The sequence below is a fragment of the Didymella exigua genome (genome assembly GCF_010094145.1).
Source record: "Didymella exigua CBS 183.55 unplaced genomic scaffold M421scaffold_11, whole genome shotgun sequence".
In the NCBI taxonomy this organism is placed as follows: Eukaryota; Fungi; Ascomycota; class Dothideomycetes; order Pleosporales; family Didymellaceae; genus Didymella; species Didymella exigua.
In genome coordinates this window covers 236,634-250,695 of record NW_022984785.1, presented here as the reverse complement: position 1 = coordinate 250,695, position 14,062 = coordinate 236,634, and the positions used below count along the sequence as shown (strand labels likewise).

General features: G+C 52.9%; 5 protein-coding genes across 5 annotated transcripts; 3 read left to right on the top strand and 2 right to left on the bottom strand.

The window, feature by feature from the left end:
* Positions 1 to 2,277: 2,277 nt before the first annotated feature.
* On the bottom strand, positions 2,278 to 3,028 carry M421DRAFT_135076 (uncharacterized protein). The gene has a single exon (XM_033587414.1). It carries the CDS (start codon positions 2,847 to 2,849, stop codon positions 2,421 to 2,423), a length of 429 nt encoding a protein of 142 aa, XP_033449499.1. The 5' UTR covers positions 2,850 to 3,028; the 3' UTR covers positions 2,278 to 2,420.
* Positions 3,029 to 3,929, bottom strand: M421DRAFT_135075 (nudix/MutT family protein). Its single transcript, XM_033587413.1, has 2 exons — positions 3,745 to 3,929; positions 3,029 to 3,636 (listed from the first exon to the last, which is right to left on the bottom strand). The coding sequence occupies exons 1-2, from the start codon at positions 3,797 to 3,799 to the stop codon at positions 3,209 to 3,211; spliced, it is 483 nt and encodes a 160-aa protein (XP_033449498.1). The 5' UTR covers positions 3,800 to 3,929; the 3' UTR covers positions 3,029 to 3,208.
* Positions 3,930 to 4,418: 489 nt separating this feature from the next.
* Positions 4,419 to 6,970, top strand: M421DRAFT_419767 (uncharacterized protein). Its single transcript, XM_033592242.1, has 5 exons — positions 4,419 to 4,748; positions 4,902 to 4,967; positions 5,404 to 5,542; positions 5,592 to 5,714; positions 5,764 to 6,970. Exons 1-5 carry the CDS (start codon positions 4,721 to 4,723, stop codon positions 6,647 to 6,649), a joined length of 1,242 nt encoding a protein of 413 aa, XP_033449497.1. The 5' UTR covers positions 4,419 to 4,720; the 3' UTR covers positions 6,650 to 6,970.
* Positions 6,971 to 7,057: 87 nt separating this feature from the next.
* Positions 7,058 to 8,108, top strand: M421DRAFT_60720 (synaptic glyco protein SC2; the record flags this gene model as incomplete). Its single annotated transcript, XM_033595811.1, has 3 exons — positions 7,058 to 7,097; positions 7,177 to 7,392; positions 7,447 to 8,108. The coding sequence occupies 3 exons, from the start codon at positions 7,058 to 7,060 to the stop codon at positions 8,106 to 8,108; spliced, it is 918 nt and encodes a 305-aa protein (XP_033449496.1).
* Positions 8,109 to 9,454: 1,346 nt separating this feature from the next.
* On the top strand, positions 9,455 to 12,870 carry M421DRAFT_61295 (uncharacterized protein; the record flags this gene model as incomplete). The annotated part of the gene is made up of 2 exons (XM_033595871.1): positions 9,455 to 12,791; positions 12,845 to 12,870. The coding sequence occupies 2 exons, from the start codon at positions 9,455 to 9,457 to the stop codon at positions 12,868 to 12,870; spliced, it is 3,363 nt and encodes a 1,120-aa protein (XP_033449495.1).
* Between the last annotated feature and the right edge of the window lie 1,192 nt (positions 12,871 to 14,062).

Here is a 14,062-nt window from a genome sequence, read left to right as displayed (position 1 = left end):
CGACCGTTGTTCGCGAGGTGTTGTGGCTGCATATATATGTGTGTTGCTTGAGACTTTGCGTAAGCCGCCCTATCTAGCTAGGCCCTCACACCGACCAACGACATCGCGAGGATTTCTGATTACCGTTGCACACGCAAAGGTGGCCTTAATACTGTATAGCAGGCCCGTCTTGCTCATTCAATCCAAAGCAGACTCGTCTTCTCCAATTTCTGAATCTCAAGCTTGCGCTTACACGATGTCGACAACCCGCCTGACAATCTACGACCTGCTCCGCATCACCTACACCTACGAAGGTCAAGCTCTGGAGCAAGCAGCACGAATCCGGCGGGACTCAGTATGCTCGGTAAATCGGTTGCATGCACATGTCGCCAATGCCTCACGTTGACAGAGTCTTAGACACCAGAGTTATGTTCGCACATGTCGCCACCCGAACCTTCTCGCAACTTCAGTGGCCTCGAAACAGACTTCACACAACGTTTCTGCCGGAAAAGCAGTCAATGAAACCCCTCGCTTTCAAGTAGTTTTCGCATTGCCCTGCTATACAAAGCGGATCTGGAACCACTGATGCGATCACAAAAATTCTCAAAACATGAGTTGTTCTTTACGGCGTGATAGACCGCTTCCGGACGTATCAGCCTCACGAACGACAACTTTTGGCCCCCACAGACCTACAGTGGTTGAAGTCTTTACACCTCCTTGCCTAGAACAGACGGACCGAGTTGAGAACGTAAGCTAATGGTGGAGACAAACGGGGATGGTTGGAGATCATAAGTAGACGTGCAAGTGGGAAGTGGGCGTTCTGTCGCAGAACTCGTATGCCTACAATCACGCACAAGTAGGCTAGAATTGTGGGGCCTTGTGATTAGGCCGAAGGCGCAGTGTAGGTGGACGAATGATTATCCAGGGCGCATCACGCTTATTGCTGGGTCATGCGGCCCAACTGGCAGTATGTTAGGCGCAAATAGACCTTGCCAGATAGCAATATGCAACGCAGGTTTAACATTCATCGAACTTCATGCGAGACTAGGTATCCTGTTACTAGTCCTCATCAAATCCATGCCCAAGTTCGCCTCCGCCCTCATACATACTGTAGAGGAGTATCCAGTATGAGGGAATGTTTTTTTTGTATTTTTGTTGGTTGTTGTGTACTTGTTGTTCCGATTAGACATCGCAGCACTCCTTAACGTTACACCTTGGATCCCTTAGTCACATGGCCCGACTCCGATGACCACTCAGCTTCGTCGCCATGTTTCTCCACCACAATACCTCCATGTACCTTGCGCGTATGGTCATAGATCTCGCGAGCCCTTGATCTTTCTCACCACATGCTAAACACTAATGCGTACCACACGGGCAAATCATACGATCACATCCATACGTCTTTTGCGTTGGTACCTTGCACTTCGGGCACTTCTTCACAGGGCATTCCGATCATTTCCGATCAGCTTCTGCAAACCGAAATCGCCGCTCTGCAGCTACCCTCCTCTGTATTAAGGCGGGCGGCACGCTCCACTTCTTGCCGCCTGAACTCCCCATCACAGTTTGCGCATCTCTACTGCTGCAGATATTCTGGGGCTACTCGCGCGCACTCTCGTTCCTTCAGTCGTGGGGTCTTGTTGCACTCGTTGCAGCAGGCATAAATCCAAGCGCCCCGCTCTCCATATGCGTTCTTTAGGTTGCCAACAGCATGGGTGCCCTTCCCGTAAGCTGCGAGGGTGCGTGCTGTGGGAGGGCGGCGTCAGAAGGGGCAGAAGGGACAGGAGAGGGCGGCAGTATTGATGACGGTTCGCGAGCTGTAGTATGAGGCTGGCCTGGGCCGTGAGCAACCACCAGCATCGTTCGATTCGTACATACTGAGATGTATCGCCGACGGTATGATGTAGAAAATGCTCCGTATTCTTTAAAGATGAAAAACTAACACTCAGTTGCATCAATGACGATGAATTAGATTTCCGCGAACACAGGCTGATTGACGCCGAGCGATCGAAGTAATGGAAAGACCGGTGGGAAAACCGACCAAACAACGACAGGGCACTGGCAGTCACCAGGCGGAAGAGCTTCAGCTCGATTTGAGTAATGCAGGTGTCGTGTAGATGGGGCGGGAATTTGGAATGGAAGCATTTCCTGCCACTCATGCGTGTGAATGACGATCAATATGTACTTAGCAACTTCCAGTGGTAGCCTCCGCGCAACTTCTAACACTCGCAGTTAACCCCTGTTTTACCATTAACGGCAGACTTCCAGCCATGACGTTCTGTGCACATTTTCCACCAGAGCGCACCTCACCGTCCAAAAGTCGTCGCCTCGCTTGAGTGCCTGCTCGCCCTGGAAGACCCGGATGTACTGCTGTTGGAGGATTGTGATGTCTCCTGGAGTAGTCTGTACCCAGGCTTCTTGTATGTTTCGTACGAACCACCCAACTAAGACGGCGCAAGATAGCATAGATGCCTTAATTCTTCTATTGCACATCGCTTTGCTGCGTGCATCCAGGCGCATGCATGGTATGCAACGGTAATGAGGAAGAGGCAACGTGGCACATGTTCGATCTTCAGGCCATCGGACGGATGGTTGTGACCGTCAATGTAGTGATCCCAATCTTCAGCAGTGCTGAGGTACGCATACAAAACGGGGCCGACCGCTGACTGTACACTTATAGCATCGATCGTAAGCAAAATCGGTTCACTTACGCGGTGATGTACAAAGCGCAGTATCCGGAGAAGATGCTGCGATTGTTTCCAAAGGCATAGAGTAAGACCCAGGCACAAACCCGAAGTCACGGTCCAGAAGTGATTCTGAAGCAGACGAAAGCTCGACAGCCTCGTCGTGGTACTAGAGCTGACGAGAACCATAGAGGGTCACGTGATCGTGTTATTTCTAGAGTGTGGTCAAGTTCAGGATGCTGATATGGGAGCGTGACTGGCATTGGCCAAAATAGATTGAGGCGAGCCACAGTAGCCCGAAATGCTCATGTGCATTAGAGCCGCACATGCATCTCTCTACCAATGAAAGAGCAACCACAACGCCGATTGCGAATGAGATCAGACCAAAGTCTAAGCCGCTACCTCCGTAGCTTTTTCCGACACCCGCTGTGTGGTATTACAAGACAAGAAGGGACTCCGAGATCCGAATGGGGTATGCTCCAGTACTCCTCACTTGGCGCCTGCGCGCAGAACGTCCATTGCTACGCTTGCAAGCACCGAGGCACGGTCTACCGGTGCATGGTACACCTGTCGAGTGCATCAAGCAGCTCAGGTCTTGGCGCCAGAGCCTCGCGTGCCTGGGTGTACGTGAACCACTGCCTCGACCGCTTGTGCATCTCGGGCCACTGTGCTTCCTGCTTCTCGACGACGGCCTCAAAGAAGTGGTATGAGGCCTTGGGGGCGGTGGCTGTGAGCTGGTCGGCTCTCCGTTTCTCAGGGATCATGCCAAGATCGTAACTGATTTTGCAGATGATGCCGGCCTCTTCCCAGGCCTCACGTTTGGCGGCATCTTGGGCAGTGGCTTCGTCGGTCTCCCAGCCGCCCTTGGGAAGAACCCAGCCGCCACGTCGTGTGGACTGAATGAGGAGCACGTAGTATTTGTCGGTGGAGAGCGGAACGACGCCCGCGACTAGTCGCTCACCCTGAGAACCGTACCCTGAACGGAAATTAGCACAATGTCACTGCAAACGGCGATCCCGCACACGTTTCCAGCGCAACGGCTGCCTTCTGGAGCGTAATTGAGAGGTCTCGTGGGCGCACTTACGTTGGTTCACGCGACCGGTGCGGGACTGCATGGGAAGCTGCTGGGTGGCAGCCATGATGGCGGTCAGAAATGTGACTGCGAAGAGTGGCAGCACCGCAGACGGGCAAGTCGCGCACAACACCAGAGAAGGCCGAAAGGAGGGGCTTGGTCGGAGGGGCAAGGGCGCACTATAGCGGTGAAAAGAAGCCGAGCAAACAGCGAGGGCGTGCGTAGCCAGCAAGAAGGTACTAGGTACAAGGCAAGCGTGGATGGGAGTGGTTGTAATGACAGCGTGCTGGGCGAAGGTTGCTCAGTCCCGGGGGGAACGGGGCGGAGGATGTTGAAGAACCCTGGGAGTAGTGGAAGAGGCCATGGTGATGTTTTATTAGACAGGTGGAGTGGGAGGCTAGGTGCTCGACCGCATACAAAATCGAGCGTTTCCCTGCCAAGCAAGCGATCCAGTGCCCGCTGGGCCCGGGGAGACGTGCGAGACCGCGGCGGACGCACGCAAAATCTTGCGACTCACTTCCTCGGGACTGCGACAGGGCAGGCGTTGCAAGAGCGCAGCAAGAGCGCAGTAGAGCGCCCGCCTATGACGTTGGGCGAGGCACAATCACGGGGGCTTTTGCATGCATTTCAGTGGGCGCCGTAATATTTGCGCGTGCTGTATACAGGCACCTTCATCGCCCATATAGCCTGCAGCACCCCCCGCCAACCGCCTTGCTCCGTAGAGGTACGGCCGAGCACGCAGACAGCGCCGCTCAGAAGTGACAAGCCTGCAGCGTCAGTTGAGTAGGAGAGTCGCTGCTTTGACAGGTCGGCGCCGCCAGGGGAGCTATTATTCACCTCTACATATAACGACTGCCGTTGCTCTCCACCGCTAACGCTGCTCTCGTTGCGCTCACACGCCGTTCCCGCTTGGACTGTCCCCACTGGACGCTTGACCGAATCCCACGCTTATGCCCCTTCCTGCAGCTCGTCGTAGGCCAGCTCTCGGATGGCCCTCTCGTACGTGCAGCCCTTCGGTAGGTTCTGCTCCAACCATTCTCCTGGACTCCGCCCGTGGCTGTCTGGCTGGATATGGCTGAACACTGAGCCGTCCTCCACGACTTGCACACTGCATACTTCACAGCCGCCATCCCTGGATCGCGACAGCAACTGCTGATGCTCCTTCCTAGGCTACAGTAGCGAGTCCTGCGGATACTGCAAAGATGCATCGACTGGCCATAGGAGGCTCAATTCTCGTACGTTGTAATTCCGTTCATTCCCCGTTCTAGTCAGCCAGAGTCACGCGTGCATGAAGCTGTCAGAGCGGTCAAGGCGCCCGAATAATCGACATTGTCAAATTATCGCAGCCGCGGGACTGGTTTGCCTTGATGTTCCGTCAAGGCTATCCCTTCACGTGTACCCATTGCATCCCCCGCGCTGCTTGAAACAAAACTACTGGCGCACGGTCCAGCATCTGCACGGGAGCATGCAATAACGCCAAGCCTCATCTTCACCCTTATACTTTCCCAGGTAACTGCAAATACGCAATTACCGACGATCAGCAAAAATGAGCGAGTCAGAAAGGGATCTGTCCACTCTGACTGCCACGTCACGCCGTTGCTCATGTTCGTCTGAGATCTTATGCGGAGGAAATCGGAACCGCACCAGTACTGACATGCTTTACATAATCAGGAGCCAGCTACTATTTCTCGTCAAAAAGCTTGTCGGTAGATGTTTACCAGAACTTGGTGGATCGCGGGTGGAGAAGATCCGGCACTATATTCTACAAGCCTGATGTTCTGCGACACTGCTGTCCACACTACACGATCCGGTAAGCTGCACATGCAGGGCAGTGTCTACAGTGACTGATGAAGGCATAGACTACCTGTAGCCGAGCTAAAGCCATCAAAAGACCAGCGACGCACAGTCAACAGATGGAACGACTTCGTATTAGGTGAGGACTACAAGAAGGACAATGCGAAGCTTCATCCGGTGTCGAAAGAGTCAGTGATGCAAGGTGACACAACATAGGCCCGTCTGACATCGAGCTAGGGAAAAAGCACGCCTCAAGAATGGCTTCGACCTGCTACTGGAGATACACAGGGCTGACCTCGACATTGTCAAGCAGCCACCGGAGCCTGCGCACCGTTTCGAGGTCACACTCGAACCGGCCGACTTCTCGAGAGAAAAGTTCTCTCTCTTCTACAACTATCAGACACATGTGCACAAGGAGAAGCCCAGCGACATATCCATTTCTGGTTTCAAGCGCTTCTTGTGCACCTCCCCACTACAGCGCACCACTCGACAAGTCGATGGCAAGCCTCAGCAACTTGGCTCTTACCACCAATGCTACCGACTGGACGGCAGACTGATTGCAATGGGTGTACTCGATCTGTTGCCGCATTGCGTCAGCGGCGTGTATCTGCTGTACCACTCAGACTACGAGAAGTGGCAATTTGGAAAATTGAGTGCTTTGAGGGAAGCCGCTCTCACCATCAAAGGCGGTTATCAGTACTACTACATGGGCTACTACATTCACAGTTGCACCAAAATGCGCTACAAGGGTGACTACAAGCCACAGCACGTCCTGGACCCCGAATCGTACGAGTGGAATCCACTGGATGGTGAGTTGAAGAGCTTGCTTGACAAGAAGAAGTATGTTTCACTTTCAAGAGAGCGCGCACGGAAGGACTCGGTGGCTTCTACACAAGCGAAAAACGATGATGCTACTGCTCAGGACAACGACAACGGTGGCCTTGCAGGCTTCCCTTTCCCTACAGCAGCCGAAGCCGGCGATGCGGTCCGCGCCGGAACGTCACTATTCGACTTGAAGATACCCGGACTTATGACTGAAGACGAGATCGAGAGTTCCTTAGAAATTGGGTCAATACCGATTCGGGTGAGGGGTCGGCTCGCCGAAGCTCAAGTGAGTTTCTAGTGATTGGACCTTTGAGCGACCATTGACAGAACTTCAGCATCTCCTCTCCTGGGACGAGGGTGATGTCCGGCAACCACATTCGATAAAGGGTATCATTGGCGAGCTGGTTGCCTGTCTGGGGTCTGAAGCTGCATCGCAGATCGTGGTTGACTTGGGTTGACGAACACAATGGACAAAGGTGGATTGATTGAATCCGTAGACATGAAGGCATGACACGGTTACGATAGAGGCAATTGTAGTCACAGATGATGGTCGGAACATACCACCTCATGCTCAGCGTTCACTATGAAATTTCACGTAGCCAATAAACTTCGAGTACCGATGACGTACCGAGGCTCCTTGCCAAGAAACAACAAACCTCAAAAAGTCGCATGAGCTCTCAACGACACCCTGCAGGAATCAGCCACAATGTCTTCTTCCTCTTTCACTCTTGTGATACGTCCGCGTGGTATGTGTCTCTGTGCCACCGCTCTATTGAGCCTGTGTGGCCCCTGGCTTCCTCTCCGCAGAGCTGACTGCCCCGCCAGGTCGCCCGATCAGGGGCCTCCCCGAGTCTATCACCGTCGATTCTGATGCGCCAGCGTCCGAGATCTTCCGCAAGATTGCGAGTGTCTCGAAGTTCTCGATCCATCGACTGAGAGTTACGAAAGGCAGCGATGGATCAGCCGTTCCCAATGCTGCTGGCGTTACCGTTCATCAGACCGGCCTAAGGAATAAGAGTGCTGTCGATGTCAAGGATCTAGGTATGCTCCAGTTGCCCACACCCGAAAAATTCCGCTCCTAATCAGTCTGTGTAGGTGCCCAAATCTCCTGGCGAACTGTCTTCATCGTCGAATACCTCGGCCCTCTCCTCATCCACCCGCTCATGTACCTCGCTCGCCCATACATTTATGGCACCAACACCCCGGCTTCGCAGCTACAGCAGCTCACACTCCTCATGTGTGTGTTCCACTTCGCAAAGCGCGAGTATGAGACCCTCTTTGTCCACCGTTTTTCTTCTGCGACAATGCCGGCAAGCAACATCGTCAAGAACAGTGGGTACTACTGGGTCCTGTCTGGTTTCAACCTAGCATACTGGTCGTACGGTCCAAATAGCCCTGCCACTCGTGCATCGAACCCCCTCCTCACATACATCGGCGTGGCTCTGTTCGTGATTGGAGAGGTCTGCAATTTCTGCACACACTTGACTCTCAGGGACTTGCGTCGTCCAGGTAGCACAGACCGAGGTATTCCGCAGGGACTCGGCTTCAACCTCGTGACATGCCCCAACTACATGTTTGAGGCGATTGCATGGATTGGTGTGGCACTTGTCAACTGGAGCTTGAGCACGGTCATCTTCATCATCGTTGCTGTGGGGCAGATGGGTGTGTGGGCGTGGAAGAAGGAGAAGAGATACCGCAAGGAATTCGGCGACAAGTACAAGCGCAAGAGGTATGCTATTCTGCCCGGCATCTGGTGAACACATCCATTTGGGGCCGCGAACGTGGCTTGGAGGACCATGCAGGGGAGAGGGCGGTTACCGCGAGGCTGAGAACTTGGCGCACAGCCCATCGAGTCCCGCAGCCCGAGGCGGAGAAAAGCTGTACGAAAGTACATTCAGGCAACTGATCTCGGTCAGGCAGGTACTAGTCACGAGGCCCACTCAGCACAAAAGTAATAATGTGTGTCAGCTTCGGTGTAACAATGAGTAGCTCCTGACTGGCCATTGACGAGTTCCCACAGCGGCTTCCGTCTGATTTTTTACCTCAATCCGGTAGTTGCTCACACCATGAACGACGACCGGGTTCGTACACGATACACTCTTGCATCTGTTTCACGCCGGAAGTAATGCAGCACTTCAACTAGCTCGAACCGCGGCGCCTGCCTTGCAAGCACGCCGTAGCGTCCCTGCATGTTAGCGTGCACTAATTAACGATCCTGCCCCTCGCTGCTGGCTCCCACCACTCAGAATCTCGCAGCAAACCCCATCCTTGTCATCGACATCGTGAATTGCCTTTGATTTGGCAGATCCAGTCTCACCGGTAGCCCGAGTCCCTCGGCTGCCGCATGTCAGCATACTCCTGGAGGAAGAGGGTGTCGTTCTCAGGTTTTCTGACCCCACACCTGGCGCGGGCCAGATGATCTACTATTTTTTGAGCTACAATGCCCTGACAATTCCATCTGTTCTATTGGTGCACTAAACAGTTTGGCGGACCGTGGCGGACCGCGTTCAGTGCTGAGGGCTGAGCCGGTCGAGTGCGGCTGAGACGACAGACTTCTCATTTTGGCCCCACGACCGACGGAATCGTCAGCCTGAAGGATGCAGAGGCCACTATCGCCGGCCTCAAGTCTTGCAGGAGGACTGCAATGCCATTTAAGAGGCTGCTTCCTCGGGTCTTGTGGGAGCTGCATTCGTAGTTGAGCACACTACTGCGCCTGCAAGCGAAGCAGTATCACCCTGGTCTCGACTCAAAGACGAATACTTATATCTTAGCCTCGTCACCCACGTACTGAACAGCGTCTTACCTTGAACTTCCTGCAGGAGCTGTATATACTGAACTTTGCTCTTCACATATCCTAGAAGAGGCAAAAGGCAGGAAACACCTTGAACCTCACCTTAGCAGGCTGAGTTGTTGGTGTCTTTGAGTAGATGTAAGTCATCCGCACCTTCTAGAGCCATTCTGGTCGCTATGGTAGCCCAAAATGCCTTTGCAAGCGCGTTGCACCTTACATCAATGTCTCCATCGACACTCGATGCGTCTCTTGGGCAAGTCTCGACGACATACGCCGCTAATACCGATCTTGCAGTATAAACGAACATACGTCATGGCTGCAGAAGCAAAGGCCGTCTGGGACGCACACGTCGACACCAGGACAGGAAAACCATTACCAAAGGCTGCCGAGCCGTCTGAGCTCACAAAGCTGAGAAATGCTCTCGGTCACCCCTTCAAGAAGATGGCCGGTGTCATTGGTGCTGCAGCAGCGCCAGTACCAGAAACCGGGGATGGCTCGAAGATTGCCCCTGAGGACGATCCTACTATTCTCAAGAAGATTGCAGACGGTCTGGGCGATCTCTCATATCTTGGCGTCGACAATGTGAAGACATTGCTCGAGATTCAGAAGGACAAGATGATGGGCGGGTACACAGATGACAAGACCTACCTCATGGAAGGTCTCATTCGCACAGCAGCAGCATTGCCAGATGGCTCGAAGATGCGAGATGATCTTACCAGCACATTCCTCACACAGCTTTGGAACGATCTGGAGCATCCACCACAGTCATACCTTGGAGCAAAGTACCAGTACAGAACCGCAGATGGATCCAATAACAGTCTGATTCACCCTCAGCTGGGTGCTGCCGGTACGCCATACGCCAGAACCGTGAAGCCATCGATGATGCAGACACCAGCGAGGCCTGACGCTGGCGTTGTATTTGACAGCATTATGACGAGGAAGCACGCCGAATTACATCCGAACAGGATCTCGAGCATGCTTTTTTACGTTGCATCTATCATCATTCACGATTGCTTTCGCACTGAGCATACTGAAGATGGACTCGACTCCAACTCGTTAACGAGCTCATACCTTGATCTGGCTCCTTTGTACGGAAGCAATCAGAAGGAGCAGGACGCCATGAGGACCATGAAGGACGGAAAGATTCACCCAGATTGTTTCTCTGAGAACCGCCTATTGTTCTTCCCTCCCGGTGTTGGCGCGATCTTGATTATGTTCAACCGCTTTCACAACCACGTTGTCGAAAACCTGGCGACCATCAACGAGCTTGGGCGTTTCACAAAGCCATCTGCGGAGCCTCCTAAAGCTACAGGAATGCATAAAGATGACGATGCTGCTCAAGTGAAGTGGGAGACGGCTTGGGTTAGATACGACAATGACCTCTTCCAGACCGGTCGTCTCATCACCTGCGGTCTCTACGTTAACATTATCCTCATCGACTATGTCCGCACTATTCTGGATCTCAATCGAACCGACAGCAACTGGCAGCTGAATCCTCGTGCTGAAGTCAAAGATCTTCCCCTCGGTGTCGGCAACCAAGTGTCTGCCGAGTTCAATTTGGTTTACCGGTGGCACTCGACAGTCTCTGACCGTGACGAGAAGTGGACACAAGAACTCATGAAGAAGGTCTTCAAGGACAAAGATTACAGGAAGCTGACCAAGGAGGACTTTGTCAAAGGCCTGCACCAGGTCTATGCCACCGACTATGAAGCAAACCCAGCAAAGCGCAATTTTGCCAATCTGAAACGTAATGCCGATGGTACGCTCCCAGATGACGACCTTGTCAAAATCCTTACCTCCAGCATCGAAGACTGTGCGAACTCATTCGGTCCAAACCGAGTCCCTGAAGTTTTCCGTGCCATCGAGATAATGGGTATCGAGCAAGCACGAAAGTGGAACCTGGGTTCGTTGAATGAGTTCAGGAAGTACTTCCACCTCGAGCCCCACCGAACATTCGAGGACGTTACCAGCGACAAATATGTCCAGCAACAGCTCAAGCATCTGTACGATCACCCAGACAAGATCGAAATTTACCCTGGTATTGTTGTTGAGGATGCAAAGCAGGCCATGGCACCCGGCTCTGGCCTCACACCACCATACACAGTCTCACGCGCTGTGTTGTCAGATGCTGTAGGCCTTGTTCGTGGAGATCGGTTCTACACACACGATTACAATCCACGAACACTTACCAACTGGGGTTACTCGCTGGTTAATTATGACACTGGCGTCGACCACGGTTGTGTATTCTACAAGCTGTTCTTGGACGCCTTCCCCAACCACTTCAAGTCAAACAGTGTCTACGTACACTATCCGCTCACGATCCCATCGGCCATGCAGGAATCGCTCAAGGACCTTGGGAAGGCCAAGCTATACGATTTCTCGAAGCCCAGCACGAGCTCGCACCCTCAGCTCATCAAGGAGTACAAAATCGCCACTGAGATCATGAAGGACCAGGAGACCTTCAAGGTCACCTGGGGCGAGGCTATGGAGTACATCATGGGCAACGCCTCAAAAGACTTTATGCTTGCCGGCGACGGCAAAAAGAACGCAGAGTCGCGTGAGATGGTGAAGGAAGCGCTATACGTTGCCGACTGGGATAAGGAGATGCGCAGTTACTACACAGCCAAGACACGTGAGCTTCTTGCCAAAAAGAGCGCGAAGATTGCCAACTTCAACCAGGTCGACATCATCCGCGATGTTGGCAACCTTGCACACGTGCACTTTTGTGCTGAGCTCTTCATGCTGCCGCTGAAGACTGATGAGCGCCCACACGGCATCTTCACAGAGGCAGAGCTTTACTTGATGATGTCAGGTGTCTTCGCGCTCATTTTCTTCGACGTCAATCCTGCTGGCTCCTTCCCTCTCCACCTAAAGGCGCACAAGGCCACGGAGATCCTCGGTAACGTTGTCGCTAAGAACGTCGAGGCTATTGCACACTCCGGTATACTGTCAAAGATCACCCAGGCGATCTGGCCCAATGACTCAGCACTGAAGAGTTACGGCATCCACTTCATCGAGCGTCTCCTAAAATCCGGCATCGAGCCCGAGAAGCTGGTCTATGGCCACATGCTCGGCACAGCCGGCGGTATGGTCTCAAACCAAGGCCAACTCTTCGGCCAGACAATTGAGTACTACCTACTCGGCGAGGGCAAGAAGTACTGGCCCGACATCCAGAAACTCGCCCAAGACGACAGCGAAGCCGCTTTCCAAAAGATGCAACGCTACTTGCTCGAAGGCTCCCGCCTTGCCGGCGAAACAGCAGTCATCCGCGCCGCCGCCAAAAACACCACCGTCACCGACTCCGGCCGTACGCTCTCCTTCAAAGCCGGCGACAAGATCTTTATCAATCTGCGCGCTGCATCGCACGACCCCGCCATTTTCTCCAATCCAGACGAGGTTGACCTCAACAGGCCGATGGACAGCTATATCCATCTCGGTTACGGGCCGCATCAGTGCCTCGGACTGCCGATGGCCAAGGTGACGCTCACATGTATGCTGAAGGAGGTTGCAAAATTGAAGAATTTGAGGCCTGCGGTGGGAGAGCAGGGCAAGTTGCATAAGGTCGAGAAGAAGATGTATCCAGGGGAGAAGTACCCGTATCATGCGTATTTGACGGAGAACTGGGATATGTATTTCCCGTTCCCTTGTGGTAAGTCACTATCCTGTCCTGTATCTTGGATTGATTTACTAACTTCGTCGTAGCGCTGAAGGTTTGCTGGGATGATTGAATGGTGACCAAATATTAGTCACAAATGTGTTGTACGGATTGGACCATTTGGATGAGCGAAGTGCAGGTAGTTTGCTTGTTTGATCAGTTTAGCATCATCTCTGGAGTCCATGTTCTGTCTACAGCAGCTCCTGCAGAATATGCAGGAGCACTGAAGCAATGTATCTGACGTCGTGGTCCCTTGTTTGAGTACATCTCATTCATTTTCACCAGCAAGCCGCTGTCGAACTTGAACATTCTCCGAAAGGGAGCCTCACATCTCGATCGTATTATGAGAACGGCACTCTATTCCATGAGTAACGTAAGTGGGACACCAACACCAGCTCAGCGAACATTGAGTCTCACAAAAGCATGTACTTGACAACCCTTGTCATTGTAGGGAACAACGCGCGGAGTATTCATTCTGTGCAACACTGGCAGCTCTCTTTCCCAATCAATCATCACCGGGCGGCGTCGAAAAGCGGCAACGCTTCATCGACACTTAAGAGGGGCAGGAATAGCCAGGGCGGTAGCCCGCCATCTGACCTACCTAGGAAGCTAGTATGGGCAGAAGCATGCAGGATGTTAGTCAGAAGATGGAGAATGATGTTGGAGCCAATAGCGAAAAGGCGCCATGCCCTGGACACCGCTGCAACCCGTCCAGATTCAGATGCTAGAACGGAGGCGAGCGGGGCGCAGCTCGCCATGGTTCGCGTATAGTTGATCAGGGTGGCTGTCAGGCTGAAGTCTTTGACTTCAATCACTAATATCGAATTCTCAGCAGTAACATATATCTTGACACAAGAAATACGAGTGAACAGGAATCGCAGTCATATTACTTTCTCTTCAGTCTTTTTTGCTCGGCTGTCACTCTTCAACGATAGTCCCCATCCTAATCTTATTGCTCCACTGTGTGTCGATGGACTTCCTACTAGGGTCGAATATGGAACCGGTATCAATGCAGATGAGGTAGTACTGGGTCTAGTTGCTGTCGTGGTCGCGATTGGCCTTGTTCATCGTCGGCTTGGCTTCTGGGAAGCTACGTAGATGGGAATCTCCAACCCTTAGTTGTAAGTTCGGACTCGGTTCACTTGCTTGCACTCAATGTGCTAAGCGATATAGGTTGTCAATCACGCCTGCGGACCCTAGAAGCCATGGAACTCGTACGGACTCTGCAACGCAACGAACAATAGACCGCGCGGAAGAGTGGTTGG